We start from the raw sequence: 20,132 nt of genomic DNA on the forward strand, positions 1-20,132 counted from the left end.
GCCTGGGATCTAGCATATAATAGGCACTCAAAAACTGCTGGTTGAATGAACAAATGGCTAAACTGAAATGTCAGATCTGGTCTCTTTTGCAAGCTGCTGCCTCTCCAGTCGCAATCCCAGCACCAAGGATCTGTCTGGAAGAAGTTGAGAGGAACTGACCCCTTCTACTACCACCACTCCCTCCCAAATTCCCTCTTGTTTTCATTTTCTGGAAGTGACATTTATCCCTGACTCACTGCACGGCACTGACTTAGGTACAATTGTACGGGTCTAAGGAATTGTATCTTCACTTCTGACCAATTTAGATTTTCCCAGAATCAACTTTCCAAGGAAAGAGGTAGAAATTTCATAGCAGACTGAAGCTCAGGAGATGAACTGTGGGCAGAACAGGGATCCCTTGGCTCCTCCTGAGCTTTCCTCTCCTGGGTCTCCATGTCAAGGCATCTCCATATTCATGAAGGCATGCACACCTGGGTGGTAAAAAAAAAAAAAACAAAGTCTTCTTACATGAACAGGTTGGAGTCTAGCTGGAAGATAGCCCTGTAGGGGATTCCACACTGAAGATGAGGAAACCACCTTTTATAAACCAGATTATTTAGTTGTAAACTGCTGCTGCTGCTGCTTAGTCAGTTCAGTCGTGTCCGACTCTGTGCGACCCTTTGGACTGCAGCCTGCCAGGCTCCTCTGTCCATGGGATTCTCCAGGCAAGAATACTGGAGTGGGTTGCCATGCCCTCCTCCAGGGGATCTTCCTGACCCAGGGATTCAAAGCCAGGTCTCCGGCATTTCAGCAAATTCTTTACCAAATTTCAGCAAATTCAACTAAATGTTGCAAGCTATTCTCTGCTTGTTTACTTTTTTCCTTCCCAAAGCCTTTAGCACAGCCTTGTTGAAATGTTCCAGCCTTGTTTGGAAGGGGAGATGTGAGTAAAAGCAATAAATGGGGACTAGCACCTCTAAAAGGCTACCCAGTGGCAACAGCAACAATGAGGAAGGGCATCTGAAGTGTGGTCCTGCAGGTACTTGTTAGAAGAGCAGATGCCCAGGCATTCTGCCCTTCCCCAGACTCCCCCTCAGTCCCAGAGGAACGAGGAGTGAGGCCTGAATCTATGCATTTTGAAGATGAGCTCACTACAGTTTGAGAAACACTGCCTAAAGGGAAGGGTTAAGCAGAGTTAGAGCTTTCCCTCCTTCATGGCTACCTTGCCTGCTCAGGGTTTGATCTGATTAAAAAGATGGCAGTTTCCTTTCCAAGGCACAGGTAATATCTGTTTCCTGATTGTGTTATCTTTCGTGGCATGGTTTAATGAAGACGCATCTGTCTAAACATTTCCAATGAGTGGGACCTTTGCCATAGCCACCACTTCAGCTCAACTCTGCTCTCCTGAGGCTCTAGCGGGCTTATTTTTGTCCATGAAGACATGGATCAAACCCCTTTAAGGGACTAGTTTACAGTCATCCCTCTTGCCTGTTGTCCTAGAAGCCAGCTGCTGGAACGGACTGTTCAAGAGCATGAAAAGAGACACAGAGTGACACTCAGCAGGGAAGCAGGTCTTGTCTAAATAGGCAGCCTCATTGTTTCCCTGCTCTGTGTTGTGTTTACAGCGTGGGAAGCTGACTAGCTCAGCTGACTCAGAAATAGAAAGAAAGAGGAAGGACCGGGGAGCTGGGAAGTTGGCCCTGTTCCTGACTCGCTGCATGGTCTGTGGTGAAATTATCAGCAGCCCCACCGCCTCCCAACTCCCATAAACAGAAGGAACCCACAGGACCCAACTCTGTCAGCCGAGGATGATAGAATCTCAGATTCTGGTTGCTCAAAAGCAGTTTGCAGGTTCCAAAGTGGGATGTGTCTGCTGTTTGGGAGTGGAGGCAAAGAAGGGGCCATGGGCTGCTGTTGAGCCACCTGTGATACTGTCGGAAAATACTGCCCTGGAGTCAGACCAAGTTTTCAGTCTTGGCTTTGATATCAGCTTAACTGTGTGATGCTAAGCAAGTCACCTGATCTCAGGGAGGCCATCTGACCTTGGACAATCACCTGCCTTGGGCAAAGCACCCAATCTCACTGCCCCTCACTTTCCTTAATGCTAAATGAGGGAGGGATGTCAGATGACCTCTAGGGGCCTCTTGATGGTTCCAGCCCTGTCTCTGAGTTAATGAGAGGAAATCCACCTTTGCTCAGAAGCACCATTTCTTGCTCTGACTTTCTTCAAGGGCCTGTCAGAGGTGGGTTAGCCTCTGAGAAGACATCACACAGCAGGACTGGCTGGACTAACCTCTCTGGTGTGCCTTCACAGATAATTTAAAATGAAAACACTATGAAACTATAAAGCAAATTTAAGAAGTGCAATTAAGTTCTCATTTTTCCTACAATGACTGTTGACATTTTTTTTGGAAATAGTAACCAAATTCTTTAAAAACATTTTTTTTTTAATGCCCTTGACTTGCAGGAGGCAAGAATGTGTTGATTCTGCTTCCTGGTTAACTCAACAGTAGAAAGATGGACTTGCTATTTCTGCAAAGATCCTGCTGGTAATAGATCCTTCCACAAAGAGATAACTCTGCTCAGGGGAAAGGAATTGGGATGTGAGGTGTGGTGTAAAAAGGAATTCTGAGGAAAAAAAACAGTAACCACAAACACCCAATGGTAAACTGAACCCCATGGTCCCAGCTCGAGTTCGGATATCCTGTGCTTGTTTGGATCCAGGCCACTGGGAAGGAACAGTCATCTAACTCATGGGCTCTCTTAGTCCTCGCCCAAACCCAAACTGGCTGATTAACAAGGTGTTCTGAACTGTGATGAGAAGAATTCTGAGTTTCAGGGATGCTTCTGTCCTCACTAGGAGCATTCTGATCTATTAGGATGCAGGATTCTTTGGAGGAACAGAACAGAGCAAGGAAGGCTGTCTGTTCACTGGAGACCCACCCTTTCAGATATAGCCTCCGAGTTCCTCTCCTCTTCCCCTTGTCTTTCTCTTCCCTTGGAAGGTGTGTCACTGCCTGCCCCGGCTCCTCTGCCTCCTGGCTGGGGGCCCCACCCTGCCCTCCTAAGCAGAGAACAAGCTGCAGCTCAGCCCTCTGCCAAGACCCAACCAATGGCCAAGAACTTGTCACTTCATTATGTTCCTAGTTTCTACTGTTTAGAAACAAGGGACAAAGGGTCAGATGATCTCCCCCAAGTGATGACACAAATTATATTGATTATTTGTTAAGTCTGGGTGGTGAGCTGGGACCAGGGGTATGGAAAGCTTTCTCTTTTTCTTGGAATGGAGACACATTGAATAGTTTTAAACAGGAAGATAGAAGATCAGATTGTGTTTTAGAAAAATCACACAGTGATCAAAACATTACAAGGCATCAAAGTGATGGTGGGGAGATGTAATGGTGGCTGGAACTTAGTAATGGGAGTGAGAATGGAGAGAAGCATACAGGCTGAGAGCGGGCGTTGACCGGTCTTGGTGTTCTATTGGACGTGGGGGGCTGGGAATATGGGAGAGGGAGGAAAAGCTGGGTTTCTGGTTTGGATAAATGGTTGATACTGAAACCATCCACTTAAATTGGGAACACAGATGGAGGAACAGTTTTTTGGGGGGAAGGGCAGGAGAAGGAGGAGGCATTGAAATGATGGATTTAATTTTGAGTAAATGATTCGAAGGTATCTATGGGACATTCAGATTCAGATGTTTATTAGACAGTAGCATATATTTGTCTGAAATTTAGGAAAGAGGTTAGAGCTAGAGCAAACTATGGGGACAGTTGAGATTGTCTGGGGAGGGGATGCAAGTGAAGAATAACAGAGGTCCCAGGACTACACCTTAGGAGCTCATGCTGGAGGAAGTAAACTGAGAAGGCTGAGTCTGAGAGGGAAGAAGAGAATCGGGAGATTTTGAAGGAGGAGTGCGTAACAGTATCAAGTGTGGCTAAAAAGGTAAGAAGGATGCAAGTGAAGAGCAGCAGAAAGAGAGCTGTGGCCTTCTTTAAAGGCAGTTTTATAGGTTTGGCAGGGCTGAAACTCCAGTGTGGGTTGAGGAAGGGGTGAAGTAGAACACATAAGGGAATGACTGTTTCAAAAAATTCGGTTACAAAGAGGAGGGAGATGGGAAAGGCTGTGAAGTCAAAGCAGGTTTATTCATCTATTTATTTTGTTTCATTGTATAGTCACTTAAGGTGAAAGATTGGTTTAGTAGTGGAAGAGAAAAGAAAGAAAAATAGCCATCATATACATGTAGCAACATAAATGAATTTCAAAAGCATCATGCTAAATGAAAGAAGCCAGATATGATAGACTTCAAATGGTTTGATTCTATTTATGTGAAATTCTAGAAGAGGCAAACCTATAGTGACAGAGAGCAGATCAGTGTTTGCCGGGACCTGGGGGTTGGGGTGGGCATGAACTACAGATGGGTATCAGGGAGCTATCTGGGGGGGGGTTGGAAATGTTCAATACAGGCAGTCCTCAATGTGTGTGCTTTCAGTGATCACCATTTAGTTAAAAAACACCAGACTCCATTAGCTTCCCATGTGGCTCAGTGGTAAAGAAGCCACCTGCCAAAGCAGGAGATGCAGTTTTGATCCCTGGATTGGGAAGATCCTCTGGAGAAGGAAACGGCAACCCACTTCAGTATTCTTGACTAGAATATCGCATGGACAGAGGAGCCTGGCAGGCTACAGTCCATGGGGTCACAAAAGAGTTGGACACCACTGAGTGACTGAACAACAACTCCGCAACAGAGTTCAAATTTCAGTATCTTAACTGTAAGTGCTTAAGTTAAAACTTTGGCAGCTAGCTCCCCAGTCCACAGACCACGATGTGAGAAGCAGGAATGCATTGTGATCAGTGATGGACCACATCGCTCCTTTCAGTCTGCTGATTGTTGGTCACCAGCTACCTGTTCTCCAGTTCACAGACACCTTTGTGTTCCTGCCTTGTCTCCCAGTGATAACCCACGTGACATTTACCAAAGTGGATGATGGAGAGAAGGAACTGGCCAACAAAGATGTGCAGCAGATAAATGAAAAATGATAATGTTGGAAGTGAAATTGAAATCAAATGAAAATCAAGTTATAAAAGAAATAGGCAAACAGGGGAATGCTGACATGGCCACCATTCAAGAGATTCTAGATGAACAGTGGAGAAACTCAGTGAAGGTGAACTTATTGTGCACATAAATGAGGAAAATGGCTGTGATTAAAAGGATGAAGAGGCGTGACAGTGGTAAGAAAAAAAACCCACATTAACCCTGTCACTCTCAGAGAGATGGTTCATGAGCTGTGTGATACTGAAAGTGGGGAAGATTCAACACTGGAAGCTGATCCAGACTTAGAAAGGAGCACAACGATCTGCCAAGGTGTAGAAAAGATGCTCACTCTGCATTAAACTGGCTTCCCTGGTGGCTCAGAGGTTAAAGCATCTGCCTGTAATGCGGGAGACCCAGGTTCGATCCCTGGGTCGGGAAGATCCCCTGGAGAAGGAAATGCCAACCAACTCCATTACTCTTGCCTGGAAAAATCCCATGGAGGGAGGAGCTCGCTAGGCTACAGTCCATGGGATCGCAAAGAGTCGGACATGACTGAGTGACTTCACTTTCACTTTCTGCATTAAACTACACAACAAGAAAAGGGCAAGCTCTCTTTGCTGCATCTACTGCGAGAATGAAGACCATTCTCAGCAATCAGACTGTCGACATCCCAGAAAATGTCAACATTAACTTGAAGGGACGGACAGTTATTGTGAAGGGCCCCAGAGGCACCCTGCGGAGGGACTTCAATCACATCAATGTAGAACTCAGTCTCCTTGGAAAGAAAAAGAAGAGGCTCCGTGTTGACAAATGGTGGGGAAACAGAAAGGAACTGGCCGCTGTTCGCACAATCTGTAGTCACGTACAGAACATGATCAAGGGTGTTACACTGGGCTTCCGTTACAAGATGAGGTCGGTGTATGCCCACTTCCCCATCAACGTTGTTATTCAGGAGAATGGTTCTCTTGTGGAAATCCGAAATTTTTTGGGTGAAAAATACATACGCAGGGTTCGAATGAGGCCAGGGGTTGCCTGTTCAGTATCTCAAGCCCAGAAAGATGAGTTGATTCTTGAAGGAAATGACATTGAACTTGTGTCAAATTCAGCTGCTTTGATTCAGCAAGCCACCACAGTTAAAAACAAGGATATCAGAAAATTTTTGGATGGTATCTATAAAGAATAAAATACTTAGAAATATATCTACCCAAAGAAACTAAAGACCTATATATAGAAAACTATAAAACACTGATGAAAGAAATCAAAGAGGACACTAATAGATGGAGAAATATACCATGTTCATGGATCGGAAGAATCAATATAGTGAAAATGAGTATACTACACAAAGCAATTTACAAATTCAATGCAATCCCTATCAAGCTACCAGCCATATTTTTCACAGAACTAGAACAAATCATTTCAAGATTTGTATGGAAATACAAAAAACCTCGAATTGCCAAAGCAATCTTGAGAAAGAAGAATGGAACTGGAGGAATCAACTTGCCTGACTTCAGGCTCTACTACAAAGCCACAGTCATCAAAACAGTATGGTACTGGCACAAAGACAGACATATAGATCAATGGAACAAAATAGAAAGCCCAGAGATAAATCCACACACATATGGACAGCTTATCTTTGACAAAGGAGGCAAGAATATACAATGGAGTAAAGACAATCTCTTTAACAAGTGGTGCTGGGAAAACTGGTCAACCACTTGTAAAAGAATGAAACTAGATCACTTTCTAACACCACACACAAAAATAAACTCAAAATGGATTAAAGATCTAAATGTAAGACCAGAAACTATAAAACTCCTAGAGGAGAACATAGGCAAAACACTCTCAGACATAAATCACAGCAGGATCCTCTATGATCCACCTCCCAGAATTCTGGAAATAAAAGCAAAAATAAACAAATGGGATCTAATTAAAATTAAAAGCTTCTGCACAACAAAGGAAAATATCAGCAAGGTGAAAAGACAGCCTTCTGAATGGGAGAAAATAATAGCAAATGAAGCAACTGACAAACAACTAATCTCAAAAATATACAAGCAACTTATGCAGCTCAATTCCAGAAAAATAAACGACCCAATCAAAAAATGGGCCAAAGAACTAAATAGACATTTCTCCAAAGAAGACATACGGATGGCTAACAAACACATGAAAAGATGCTCAACATCACTCATTATCAGAGAAATGCAAATCAAAACCTCAATGAGGTACCACTTCACACCAGTCAGAATGGCCGCGATCCAAAAATCTGCAAGCAATAAATGCTGGAGAGGGTGTGGAGAAAAGGGAACCCTCCTACACTGTTGGTGGGAATGCAAACTAGTACAGCCACTATGGAGAACAGTGTGGAGATTCCTTAAAAAATTGCAAATAGAACTCCCTTATGACCCAGCAATCCCACTGCTGGGCATACACACCGAGGAAACCAGAATTGAAAGAGACACATGTACCCCAATGTTCATCACAGCACTGTTTATAATAGCCAGGACATGGAAACAACCTAGATGTCCATCAGCAGATGAATGGATAAGGAAGCTGTGGTACATATACACAATGGAGTATTACTCAGCCGTTAAAAAGAATTCATTTGAATCAGTTCTGATGAGATGGACGAAACTGGAGCCGATTATACAGAGTGAAGTAAGCCAGAAAGAAAAACACCAATACAGTATACTAACACATATATATGGAATTTAGAAAGATGGCAATGACGACCCTGTATGCAAGACAGGAAAAAAGACGCAGCTGTCTATAACGGACTTTTGGACTCAGAGGGAGAGGGAGAGGGTGGGATGATATGGGAGAATGGCATTCTATCATGTATACTATCATGTAAGAATTGAATCGCTAGTCTATGTCTGACACAGGATACAGCATGCTTGGGGCTGGTGCATGGGGATGACCCACAGAGATGTTATGGGGAGGGAGGTGGGAGGGGGGTTCATGTTTGGGAACACATGTAAGAATTAAAGATTTTAAAATTAAAAAATAAAAAAAAAATTAAAAAAAAAAAAGAAAGAAAAGGGCAAGTGCTGTTCAAACTACTCTTGATAAGCTTTGTAAGAGTAAATAAAAACCTTAGTTCTCAATTTCTTAGATATTTAAAATTACAGAGTACAAAGCATTTCTTTTACTGTTTTTCTAAATTTCTCTATTCATTTATAACTGATAGCAAGATAGTTTTTTAAAAAATATTTTGCAAACGTTTTTGAAGGTCATGGGATAATCAAAATCTTCCCCATTTTTTTAATTAAGATTACTTTGCACAGTCATTTTTTTAGTTCCATATTACTGTGGAAAGCAAGGACTACCTAAGTCATGATTGAGGGGTGGTTACAAGGCTATATATAATTGTTAAAACTCATCAGATTTTACATTTAAAAGAGATGACATTAAATAAAATGATTTGGAATCATTCAGTGAAACTGTTATAAATAGCTGTTATATATTGAAATTGCTGTTTAACTGACATTTGACACATATGGAATCTTGCAGCAACCCTGCAGGTAGTTACTTTTATCCCAACTTACAGATAAAAGAATGAAGCCTCAGAAAAATGGTGTGACTTACCCAGGCCGTTCAGGAGGCAAGTACCAGAGCTATCACCAAGCCCTCCCTGTACCAGTGGTTCTCAAACTTAACTGCTAATTTTTAGAATCACTGGAGGAGATTTTTTAAAAGTCTTGATGTCTACGCCACCCCTTCCCCAGGTTGGGGAACCAATGCTTATATCATTCTTGTCTTCCATCGGCCAGCAGAAGACAATATGTGATGACTTGTTACATGAAAATACACATATTTTTTAGTGGGGGGGAGTATCTAATATCTGTAAAAAATAAATAGTGATGGTTCAATACAGTGTTCCTATATAGAGACACAAACTACAAACTGAACTTTATTTATACAATTTATAATGTTCTCTAGTGTTAGTCGCTCCATCGAGTCCAACTTTTTGTGACCCCATGGACTTTAGCCCCCAGGCTCCTCTGTCCATGGGATTTTCCAGGCAAGAATACTGGAACGGGTTGCCATTTCCTTCTCCAGGGGATCTTCCCAACCCAGGGATCAAACTTGTGTCTCCTGCATTGCAGGCAGATTCTTTACCATCTGAGCCACCAGACTGACCAAAAACAAAAATAGGTATAATTGAGATCTTCTTTGCAGGTAGGAGATCTGGGGTCTGAAAGACTTTTTGGTTGCAGTTAAGACTTTATGTTTTACAGTAGTTTTAAGTCGACAGCAAAATGGAGCAGAAGGTACAGAGATTCCCCACATATCCCCTACCCCCACACATCCCTAGCCTCCCCCAAGATCAACATCCCCACCAGAGTGGTCCATTATTTACAGTTGTTGAACCTACATTGACATATCCTTATCAAGGAGAGTCCATAGTTTATATAACAATTCACTCTTGGTGTTGTAGTAAAAGTCTGTTAAATCTCAGTTTTAGCTGATTTTTCAGTCCTGCATTTTCAGCAGTTACTGAGTGCCTATTCTGGGCTGGGCAGTTGTGAAGGGCTTTTTTTATATCATTTCATTTGTTCCTCAAATAACCCCATTATCCTCGTTTTACAGTTGAGATTCAGATTAGTTAATTTATTCAAGGTCTTACAGTTAGAAAGTAGAAAAGCCTAGATCTAAACCCACATCTGACTCTGAAGCCTGTGCTTTTCTGGGCCTTTCTTGCTAAGTCTGTGTCTGACTCTTTGAGACTCCATTGGACTATATCCTGCCATGCTCCTCTGTCCATGGGATTTTCCAGGCTAGCTTACTGGAGTGGGTTGCCTTTTCCTTCTCTGGGAGATCTTCCTGATCCAGGGATATAACTCGAGTCTCCTGCTTGGCAGGCGGATTCTTTACCACTGAGCCGCCAGGGAAGCCCTCTTTCTGTGCTTTGTATGTGTGTGCACGCACTCAGCCATAGTCTGATTCTTTGCGACCCCATGGCCTATAACTCACCAAGCTGTTAAACTGTTAATATGTTATATTACCTAGACAATCTGTCTAGAAAGTTTCTTGGTGCATAGACAGAGCTCAGCAACCATGAATCCCCTTCCCTGAGGATTCTGTCATCAATGTTGGGAGGAATTTCCTGGGGCCCAGCAGGTAGAAACCTCAGGTGGCCTGAACACTGCAGGTTGTGAGTGGGACTCCAGGCAAGTGACAGTGAGGCAGGTGAAGAAGTCTGTGCCTTTGATGGCTAAGGGGCAGGCTGGGCTGGTGGGAAATGATCATGTGACGTGAGTCTACATGCTGGGCTTATGGTAGGCTTCACTAGGCTGACACCTAGGTAGGCAAAAGGCAGGATGCCCATTGAACTGTTAGGATGCACAGGATAGCTGCTTAGCTTAGGTTTGTTTTCTTTGGGAAAAGCCTCTTTGAAGTAGGTTGATATTTGTTTCTTAAAGATTTCACTGGCCATAAATCATATGAGTTAAAAGCCTGGTGGTGAAATGCATGTGCTTCGGCGTCAAGCGTACCTGAGGCTGAATCCAGACCTGACCACTTATTAACTGCGTGACCTTGATGAAGTTGTCATCTTACTTGTAAAAAGGAGACAAAATGCCTAGGACTTAACTTTATTGTAATAATTGAGTTGGTGAATGTAAAGCAGTTAACACAATGCATAGCATACAGGAAGTTCTCAATAAGCGTTAGCTATTTTTTTCAGTTTTATTGAGATATAAGTGACATATATTAGTTTTAGGCGTGCAATGTGATGATTTAATATGGATATATATTGCAAAATGATTACCACCACAAGTTTTGTTATCATCCATCACCTCATATAGTTATACTTTTTTTCTTGTGATAAGAACTTTTAAGATCTAGTCTCTCAGCAATTGTCAAATACATGACATATTATTAGTAGCTATTATCACTGATGAAACACACAAGCAGTTAAGAGGATAATGCTCTTTTATCTCTTGTTTTCTTTCTGTACAATTGTTCTTTTTTGAAGGTCAACTATTAGAGTATAATGAGATGACAGCTGACATTCACAGTAAATTCTAAGATAGACCATTCATACCTTTCCCTACATGTTCCTTAAAGCACGATTCATGTGTTAACTTATCTGCAACGCAGTTCTTCCTTGCTTTATGGTTCCTTAGCTTGCTTTAAAAATTTTATTTCACCTTTATTGTGACACTTCACATGCTGTTTCCTGCAAAAATAATAGTATTGGGACCTATATTAAGCTTCAAGGGGCATATGCTTATCCTTGGAGAAAGTATTGGTTCTAGCATCTTTAAAAACATGAATATTTAAATAAACAAATTGAAAGTGACATCCTAAGTTTGTTAATGCCAGAATAAACCAACTATGTTCCTCACCATTTGGAATAGGCGACCATAAATAAATCAGAAAAAAGTTTAATCGAAACTGGAAATAATACCTAATGCAACTCCCCAGACTACAAGCTATGAAATGAGAGAATAATAGAAAACAGTTGTGGTTTGAATAAGGGTCAATAGCAATTTGCAGAATCCAGGATGGGACCAAAAATGAAGAAATGAATACATATTAATCTTCTGTAGTGTATATAGAAAATAATATCCAATTATTAAGGAGGGGTTGATCTAAATATTGAAGAGTATCAAGATGTTGGATATGGTCGGGTTAAGAAAAACAAAATTAAAAAGAAAATATAACAAACAGGAGAAGGGACAAGAAGAATGAGATGAGGAGAGAAAGGGAGAGAGTTGGATTTTAGATTTTACATAAAGAAGAATTCCCCCAGAGAAGAGGATAAAGTTTGTGAAACGGATGGAACTATCTCCTTGACTGCTTTGAAGGTCAAGTTCAAAATTAAGCATGGATATAAAAGGACCTCAGTTGCTTCGAGTGCTATAATTCCATGAGACTCGGCTTTCTGGCTTGCGCCCCTGGACTCACTGTGTTTCTAAAAATCAAAACCTTAAACTTTGCAGCTTACATGGCTGGTGCATCATTCAGGGAACTCAAATCAGATTTCTGGCTTTCTCATTCTGTGGTTATCAACTCAATTACATCTGTTAAGCAGCCAACCAGACCCTGTAAGAGTAGAAACAATGGGTCAGCTGAAATAGAAACAAAGATCTCTACAACCAGTTAAGACTTCACATCAGGTTCCAGATGATTTGGAGGGTAATCTGTGCACAGCGGAAGATGCTCTGCTTGTTGTTCTGCTGCTTCTTTACAGGAGCCCAAGGATGTACGTTCACCTTAAAGTTTTGTGTGGCATTATCTTTCATTCTATCTGTGTCCAATGAGTAGCCCCCGATGGGCCCCAGGACAGAATACTGGGATGGGAGCACATAACCAGTGTGAGGAATGGGACATGACTCAGTTGTGAGATGTTGAAGGGTCAATATTTCTGGCTAGGGATGGTTCCTGCATCCTTGGAATGGGAAGTACGATTTACTGGCACATCTTGGGAGGAAAACTTACAGAAACGAAGTTGCAGGATTGGATTCATAATTACCCGCTTGTTTTATTAGAATGGATGGTCCCACACTGCATGCCCAGGTACCAGCAGTGCCAATGAGGTCATAAAGAAATCTAGCATGTTATCTTCAACAACACCCCTAGGGTGCAATGCAACAACCCAAGGCACTGTGCTTCTGAAAAAACGTGATTCCAGCTGTGACTGAGAAGTTGCTGCCACATAAAAACTTCCCTGATATTAATTGAAAAAATAATCTGTAACCCCACTCGGTAAAATTGTATTAAAAAAAAAATTTCCGCTGTGCTTTGGCCACCTGATGCGAAGAGTTGACTCATTGGAAAAGACTCTGATGCTGGGAGGGATTGGGGGCAGGAGAAGGGGATGACCCAGGATGAGATGGCTGGATGGCATCACGGACTCGATGGACGTGAGTCTGAGTGAACTGCGGGAGATGGTGATGGACAGGGAGGCCTGGCGTGATGCGATTCATCGGGTTGCAAAGAGTTGGACACGACTGAGTGACTGAACTGAACTGAACTGTGCTTAAGAATCTCATTTTCCTGCTACCAAGCTCAGGAGTTGCCTTCCCTCTTGTTCTCTTCATCTGCACCTCTTTCCCCGGCCCCACAACTTCACAAATACCATTTTCCTTTACCAGCGGCTCCATGGTTTCATTGAGCCTCAATTCATGGCTCTCATTTCCTTTGGTGGTCTCACTACCTTCCCAGTGAAGCTCCCCATTTCACTAACAGCCAAGCTTAAAATGATTTGGAAGCCCCACCCCCAAAAAAATGGTTTTCCACAAGGGCAATATGCTTGTTGAAAAAAACCATGTAAGTCTGGGTCTCTTTGAAGAATACTTTTCCAAAAAAATATGATAGATTTATGTTTAATTAATTTACATTAATCTTATATCCTACCCAAATATATTTAAAATTTTGTATCTCATATGTTATTAGATGCCCATAGGACACTTAGAAAAACTGGCAAAAAGATAAACATCACTCAGTTTCAAAAAGCAGAATTCTTCTGTGTGTGTGTGATTCTGTTATACATATACTATTTTTGAAATTATTTTCTATATCTTGGATTGCAAGGAGATCCAACCAGTCCACCCTAAAGGAAATCAGTCCTGAATATTCATTGGAAGGACTGATGTTGAAGCTGAAACTCCAATACTTTGGCTACCTGATTCATTTAAAAAGTCCCTGATGCTGGGAAAGATTGAAAGCAGGAGGAGAAGGGGATGACTGAGGATGAGGTGGTTGGGTGGCATTACTGACTCAATGGACACAAGTTTGAGTAAACTCTGGGAGTTGGTGATAGATAGGGAGGCCTGGTGTGCCGCAGTCCATGGGGTCACAAAGAGTCGGACACGACTGAGCAACTGAACTGAACTGATAGGTTATTATAAGATATTGACTACAGTTCCCTTTGCTATACAGCAAGCCTTTGTTGCTTGCCGCATATTTATTTCTTTAAATTAGAAATCTAGCATTCTATTCATACTAAGCCAAGCAAATAGAATCAAAATATCATAAAGTTTTAGGCAAAAAGTCATGTTTTCTAAAATATATATATTATACATATTACTTACATATATGTGTACAAAAGCTTTCCTACTACACTTGATAAAGGTGTGAGAAAGAACATTAAAAAAAAGAGAGATGAAATTGGAAAATATAAATGAAATGGAAGCACTGAACATGAAATAGAAAAAGTGAAACAAACTAGATAAAAGTAAAAAAGATCCTCATATAATCCAGTTTGAAGAATACTTTTTACTAAGTGGTTAGAGTGATTCTTACTTCCTGCCTAAGGTCAAGGACAAAGAATCTCTTGGGATGTTGCCTCCCCACCTCTGTTTTTCTACCTAATGTGAAAATAATAGCCCATCCCTAGAGTATTTCTCGCTGGTGTCTGTTTGCAGGTGGTCATCAATTCCCCTTGCTTTTCAGCTCCATGGTGACATATTTAGCTTTGTGTGCTGGTGCTAAAAGCTATTTTCCTAAGGAGAAATGCAGCAGCACAGAGTGGACTGCAACAGCAGCTTTATTTAAACTTTATTTATTGACTGCGACACTTTATTTCTAGGAAGATCCTATGATCAGTATTCAAGTCATTCTCTGCATATACCAGAGAAATAGGAAGGCAAATCTGTTTCTCTCTGAGCTTATCAGTGTGGGATCTGGACAAGATGCTGAACCCCAGTGAGCTTTGTTTTCCTCATCTGGAAAGTGGAGGTAATAGTAAACTTTATGTGTGTGTGTGTTAGTCACTCAGTCGTATCCGACTCTTTGTGACCCCATGGACTGTATGTAGCTCCCCAGGCTCCTCTGTCCATGGAATTCTCCAGGCAGGAATACTGGCTTGGGGTGCCATTCCCTTCTCCAGGGGATCTTCCCAACCCAGTTTCCCCCAATGAGGGAAGATTCTTTATAGTCAGAGACACCAGCAAAGCTGTATTTTATACCATGTGAAAATTAAATATGTGTTTGAAGTCTTTGAGAGGTCTTCATAATGCAGAGTAAGAGCACAAACTGGGGCTGTACTGTCCTTTGAAATTCCCCATCAGGCTCTCACTGTATGTGTAATTTAGGGCAAGGCAAATTACCCTGTGCCCTGGTTTGCCAATCTGTAAAATGGGACGATAATTGAATCTATCTTATAGGATGTTGTAAGATTAAACAAACTAATGAAAACTGCTCAGCAAAGTGTACATGACAAATACCACGCATGTGTTTGCTATTATTATCAGAAAATATTAGCATTATTAGAGCTATTGAAATAATTTGTGGCTTTGAAAATGTTGTCCTGAAAAACTGATAAAATCAAAGTGAAGCTGCAAAGGTTTAATCTTCAGTTATACAAAGAGTAAGATGTTTCATTTTTCAATTTGACAAAAAGATTCAGGGATGGCATTGTCTTGGAGAGACCATCTGGGAAAGGAAGAATTCCCAGATAATCTGTTATCTTCACATTCCTCAGGAAGCCCTGGTCCCCAGATGACTTGTACAAAGTGGGGAACTCTGACCTCATTATTGAACAAATCTGCTCTTTAAACCTGGAAAGAGAGCTAAAGGGGTGATTATGATGGATAATATTTCCCTTCAGGGAAAGAACTTAATATAGTTGGAGGTCACAGGAGACAGTCCTCAGTACTCACTAACAAATTAATATTTGCTTGTTTTAAGAAGGGTGGTGATCAGTTCAAAGCAGGTTGGGAAATTATATGTTGAGACCAATATAACACTTGTTGATAAGGTTTGAAAGACCACATGTAACTACTTTATGCCCTTTTTGAGTCCTTTGTTGGGCTTCCCAATTGGGGCTAGTGGTAAAGAACCTGCCTACCAATGCAGGAGACTTAAGAGACTCAGGTCCGATTCCTGAGTCAGGGAGATCCCCTTGAGGAGGGCACGGCAGCCCACTCCAATATTCTTGCCTGGAGAATCCCATGGACAGAGGAGCCTGGCAGGCTACAGTCCATAGGGTGGCAAAGAACTGGACTTGACTGAAGCCACTTAGCACAAATGCAAGGCCTCTGTTAACTTTCATCTGCACCAATTATTTTGTTTTTCACTGTTTTTAAAACTCTTGGAAGAACCTGTGAGTGAGTGCATTGCTGAGAGATGTATGAGCCATTTAATGTGAATGAATGGTGAAAAGCTGTTTTTCTAAACCTAGGTGTGTTTTGTGTACCATTTTAAAACAGGTGTCCAAAAGAACCATCATACAGAGCAGTGTCAAGTAAACACTGAATGAAGAGTCTTCTAGGTGAAGTGACCTTGGACAAATCACTTCTTTGAATTTTAGTTTCTATTTCTCCTGCTTGTCCCTGAGGATTTCTGTGGATGCCAAACAAGATGAAGAATGTGAGGAAACTCTTTTTAAGTGCAAAAGTGGTATTAATGAAAAGACCTTATAAATGTAAATTTATAAAGCTGAGATTAGGAGAAGCAGAATGAGAAGGGGAGACAGGCATTAATGGGAAGAAAAAGAATGTGAGAAGTGAGCAAAAAATTGATTTTCAAGACATTAACCTCAGGCACAAAAACAAAGCAGTTTGGAAGTTAAAAACACTTGACAAATGAAACAAGAGAAGGAAGTTAAAAATAAGTCACATATAAGTATAAGATAGTGTGCCAGCTGGTCGCAGCCTCCTGCGCTTAGTGAGCTGGCCAGGTCAGGAAAGGCGGCGGTGAGGAGACACCCCTCATCCAAGGTAAGAAGCAGCGGCTGTGCTTTGCTGGAGTAGCTGTGAAGAGATACCCCAGGCCCAAGGTAAGAGAAACCCAAGTAAGATGGTAGGTGTTGCAAGAGGGCATCAGACGGCAGACACAGAAACCATACTCACAGAAAACTAATCAATCTAATCACACTAGGACCACAGCCTGGTCTAACTCAATGAAACTAAGCCATGCCTGCGGGGTAACCCAAGATGGGCAGGTCATGGTGGAGAGGTCTGACAGAATGTGATCCACTGGAGAAGGGAATGGCAAACCACTTCAGTGTTCTTGCCTTGAGAACCCCATGAACAGTATGAAAAGGCAAAATGATAGGATACTGAAAGAGGAATGCCCCAGGTCAGTAGGTGCCCAATATGCTACTGGAGATCAGAGGAGAAATAACTCTTGAAAGAATGAAGGGATGGAGCCAAAGCAAAAACAATACCCAGCTGTGGATGTGACTGGTGATAGAAGCAAGGTCCAATGCTGTGAACAGCAATACTGCATAGGAACCTGGAATGTCAGATCCATGAATCAAGGCAAATTGGAAGTGGTCAAACAAGAGATGGCAAGAGTGAATGTCAACATTCTAGGAATCAGCGAACTAAAATGGACTGGAATGGGTGAATTTAACTCAGATGACCATTATATCTACTACTGCGGGCAGGAATCCCTCAGAAGAAATGGAGTAGCCATCATGGTCAACAAAAGAGTCTGAAATGCAGTACTTGGATGCAATCTCAAAAATGACAGAATGATCTCTGTTCATCTCCAAGGCAAACCATTCAATATCACGGTAATCCAAGTCTATGCCCTAACCAGTAAAGCTGAAGAGCTGAAGTTAAACGGTTCTATGAAGACCTACAAGACCTTTTAGAACTAACACCCAAAAAAGATGTCCTTTTCATTATAGGGGACTGGAATGCAAAAGTAGGAAGTCAAGAAACACCTAGAGTCACAGGCAAATTTGGCCTTGGAATGCGGAATGAAGCAGGGCAAAGACTAATAGAGTTTTGCCAAGAAAATGCACTGGTCATAGCAAACACCCTCTTCCAACAACACAAGAGAAGACTCTACACATGGACATCACCAGACGGTCAACACTGAAATCAGATTGATTATATTCTTTGCAGCCAAAGATGGAGAAGTTCTATACAGTCAACAAAAACAAGGCCAGGAGCTGACTGTGGCTCAGATCATGAACTCCTTATTACCAAATTCAGACTCAAACTGAAGAAAGTAGGGAAAACCACTAGACCATTCAGGTATGACCTAAATCAATCCCTTATGATTATATAATGGTAGTGAGAAATAGATTTAAGGGCCTAGATCTGATAGATAGAGTGCCTGATGAACTATGGAATGACGTTCGTGACATTGTACAGGAGACAGGGATCAAGACAATCCCCATGGAAAAGAAATGCAAAGAAGCAAAATGGCTGCCTGGGGAGGCCTTACAAATAGCTGTGAAAAGAAGAGAGGCGAAAAGCAAAGGAGAAAAGGAAAGATATAAGCATCTGAATGCAGAGTTCCAAAGAATAGCAAGAAGAGATAAGAAAGCCTTCTTCAGCAATCAGTGCAAAGAATAGAGGAAAAGAACAGAATGGGAAAGACTAGAGATCTCTTCAAGAAAATCAGAGATACCAAGGGAACATTTCATGCAAAGATGGGCTCGATAAAGGACGGAAATGAGATGGATCTAACAGAAGCAGAAGATATTAAGAAGAGGTGGCAAGAATACATAGAAGAACTGTACAAAAAAGATCTTCACGACCTGGATAATCACAATGGTGTGATCACTCATCTAGAGCCAGACATCCTGGAATGTGAAGTGAAGTGGGCCTTAGAAAGCATCACTATGAACAAAGCTAGTGGAGGTGATGGAATTCCAGTTGAGCTGTTTCAAATCCTGAAAGGTGATGCTGTGAAAGTGCTGCACTCAATATGCCAGCAAATTTGGAAAACTCAGCAGTGGCCACAGGACTGGAAAAGGTCAGTGTTCATTCCAATCCCAAAGAAAGGTAATGCCAAGGAATGCTCAAACTACTGCACAATTGCACTCACCTCACATGCCAGTAAAGTAATGCTCAATATTCTCCAAGCCAGGCTTCAGCAATACGTGAACGGTGAACTCCCTGATGTTCAAGCTGGTTTTAGAAAAGGCAGAGGAACCAGAGATCAAATTGCCAACATCTGCTGGATCATGGAAAAAGCAAGAGAGTTCTAGAAAAACATCTACTTCTGCTTTATTGACTATTCCAAAGCCTTTGACTGTGTGGATCACAAGAAACTGTGGAAAATTCTGAAAGAGATGGGAATACCAGACCACCTGACCTGCCTCTTGAGAAACCTATATGCAAGTCAGGAAGCAACAGTTAGAACTGGACATGGAACAACAGACTGGTTCCAAATAGGAAAAGGAACGCGTAAAGGCTGTATATTGTCACCCTGCTTATTTAACTTATATGCAGAGTACCTCATGAAAAACGCTGGACTGGAAGAAACACAAGCTGGAATCAAGATTGCCGGGAGAAATATCAATAACCTCAGATATGCAGATGACACCACCCTTATGGCAGAAAGTGAAGAGGAACTCAAAAGCCTCTTGATGAAAGTGAAAGAGGAGAGTGAAAAAGTTGGCTTAAAGTGCAACATTCAGAAAAAGAAGATCATGGCATTCGGTCCCATCACTTCATTGGAAATAGATGGGGAAACAGTGGAAACAGTGTCAGACTTTATTTTTTGGGGCTCCAAAATCACTGCAGATGGTGACTGCACCCATGAAATTAAAAGACGCTTACTCCTTGGAAGGAAAGTTATGACCAACCTAGATAGCATATTGAAAAGCAGAGACATTACCTTGCTGACTAAGGTCCATCTAGTCAAAGCTATGGTTTTTCCAGTGGTCATGTATGGATGTGAGAGTTGGACTGTGAAGAAGGCTGAGCTCTGAAGAATTGATCCTTTTGAACTGTGGTTTTGGAGAAGACTCTTGAGAGTCCCTTGGACTGCAAGGAGATCCATCCAGTGCATTCTGAAGGAGATCAGCCCTGGGATTTCTTTGGAAGGAAAGGTGTTAAAGCTGAAACTCCAGTACTTTGGCCACCTCATGTGAAGAGTTGACTCATTGGAAAAGATTCTGATGCTGGGAGGGATTGGGGGCAGGAGGAGAAGGGGACGACAGTGGATGAGATGGCTGGATGGCATCACTGACTCGATGGATGTGAGTCTGAGTGAACTCCGGGAGTTGGTGCTGGACAGAGAGGCCTGGGGTGCTGCGATTCATGGGGTCGCAAAGAGTCGGACACGACTGAGCGACTGAACTGAACTGAACTGAAGTATAAGATGGGCTGTTATACTTATAATGCTGACCCCAGAACAGAGCACCATGGTGCATGAATGTAGAGAATAAAGCTGATTGTATAAGAATAGAATCAAAAAAAGTTGGAAA

General features: G+C 41.9%; 1 protein-coding gene and 1 non-coding gene across 2 annotated transcripts; both read left to right on the forward strand.

The window, feature by feature from the left end:
* The first annotated feature begins 5,380 nt into the window (after positions 1-5,380).
* Positions 5,381-5,452, forward strand: TRNAY-GUA (transfer RNA tyrosine (anticodon GUA)). Its single transcript has one exon. It is a non-coding gene; the product is annotated as a tRNA-Tyr (tRNA).
* Positions 5,453-5,627: 175 nt separating this feature from the next.
* LOC128052799 (60S ribosomal protein L9-like) lies at positions 5,628-6,197 on the forward strand. Its single transcript, XM_052645357.1, has one exon. It carries the CDS (start codon positions 5,649-5,651, stop codon positions 6,195-6,197), a length of 549 nt encoding a protein of 182 aa, XP_052501317.1. The 5' UTR covers positions 5,628-5,648.
* The last annotated feature ends 13,935 nt before the right edge of the window (positions 6,198-20,132 follow it).

The sequence above is a fragment of the Budorcas taxicolor genome, chromosome 1 (assembly GCF_023091745.1).
Source record: "Budorcas taxicolor isolate Tak-1 chromosome 1, Takin1.1, whole genome shotgun sequence".
In the NCBI taxonomy this organism is placed as follows: domain Eukaryota; kingdom Metazoa; phylum Chordata; class Mammalia; order Artiodactyla; family Bovidae; genus Budorcas; species Budorcas taxicolor.

What these genes read in the sequence shown, in the direction of transcription:
- LOC128052799 (XM_052645357.1), top strand. Translation starts at nt 5,649, where the DNA reads ATGAAGACCATTCTCAGCAATCAGACTGTCGACATCCCAGAAAATGTC.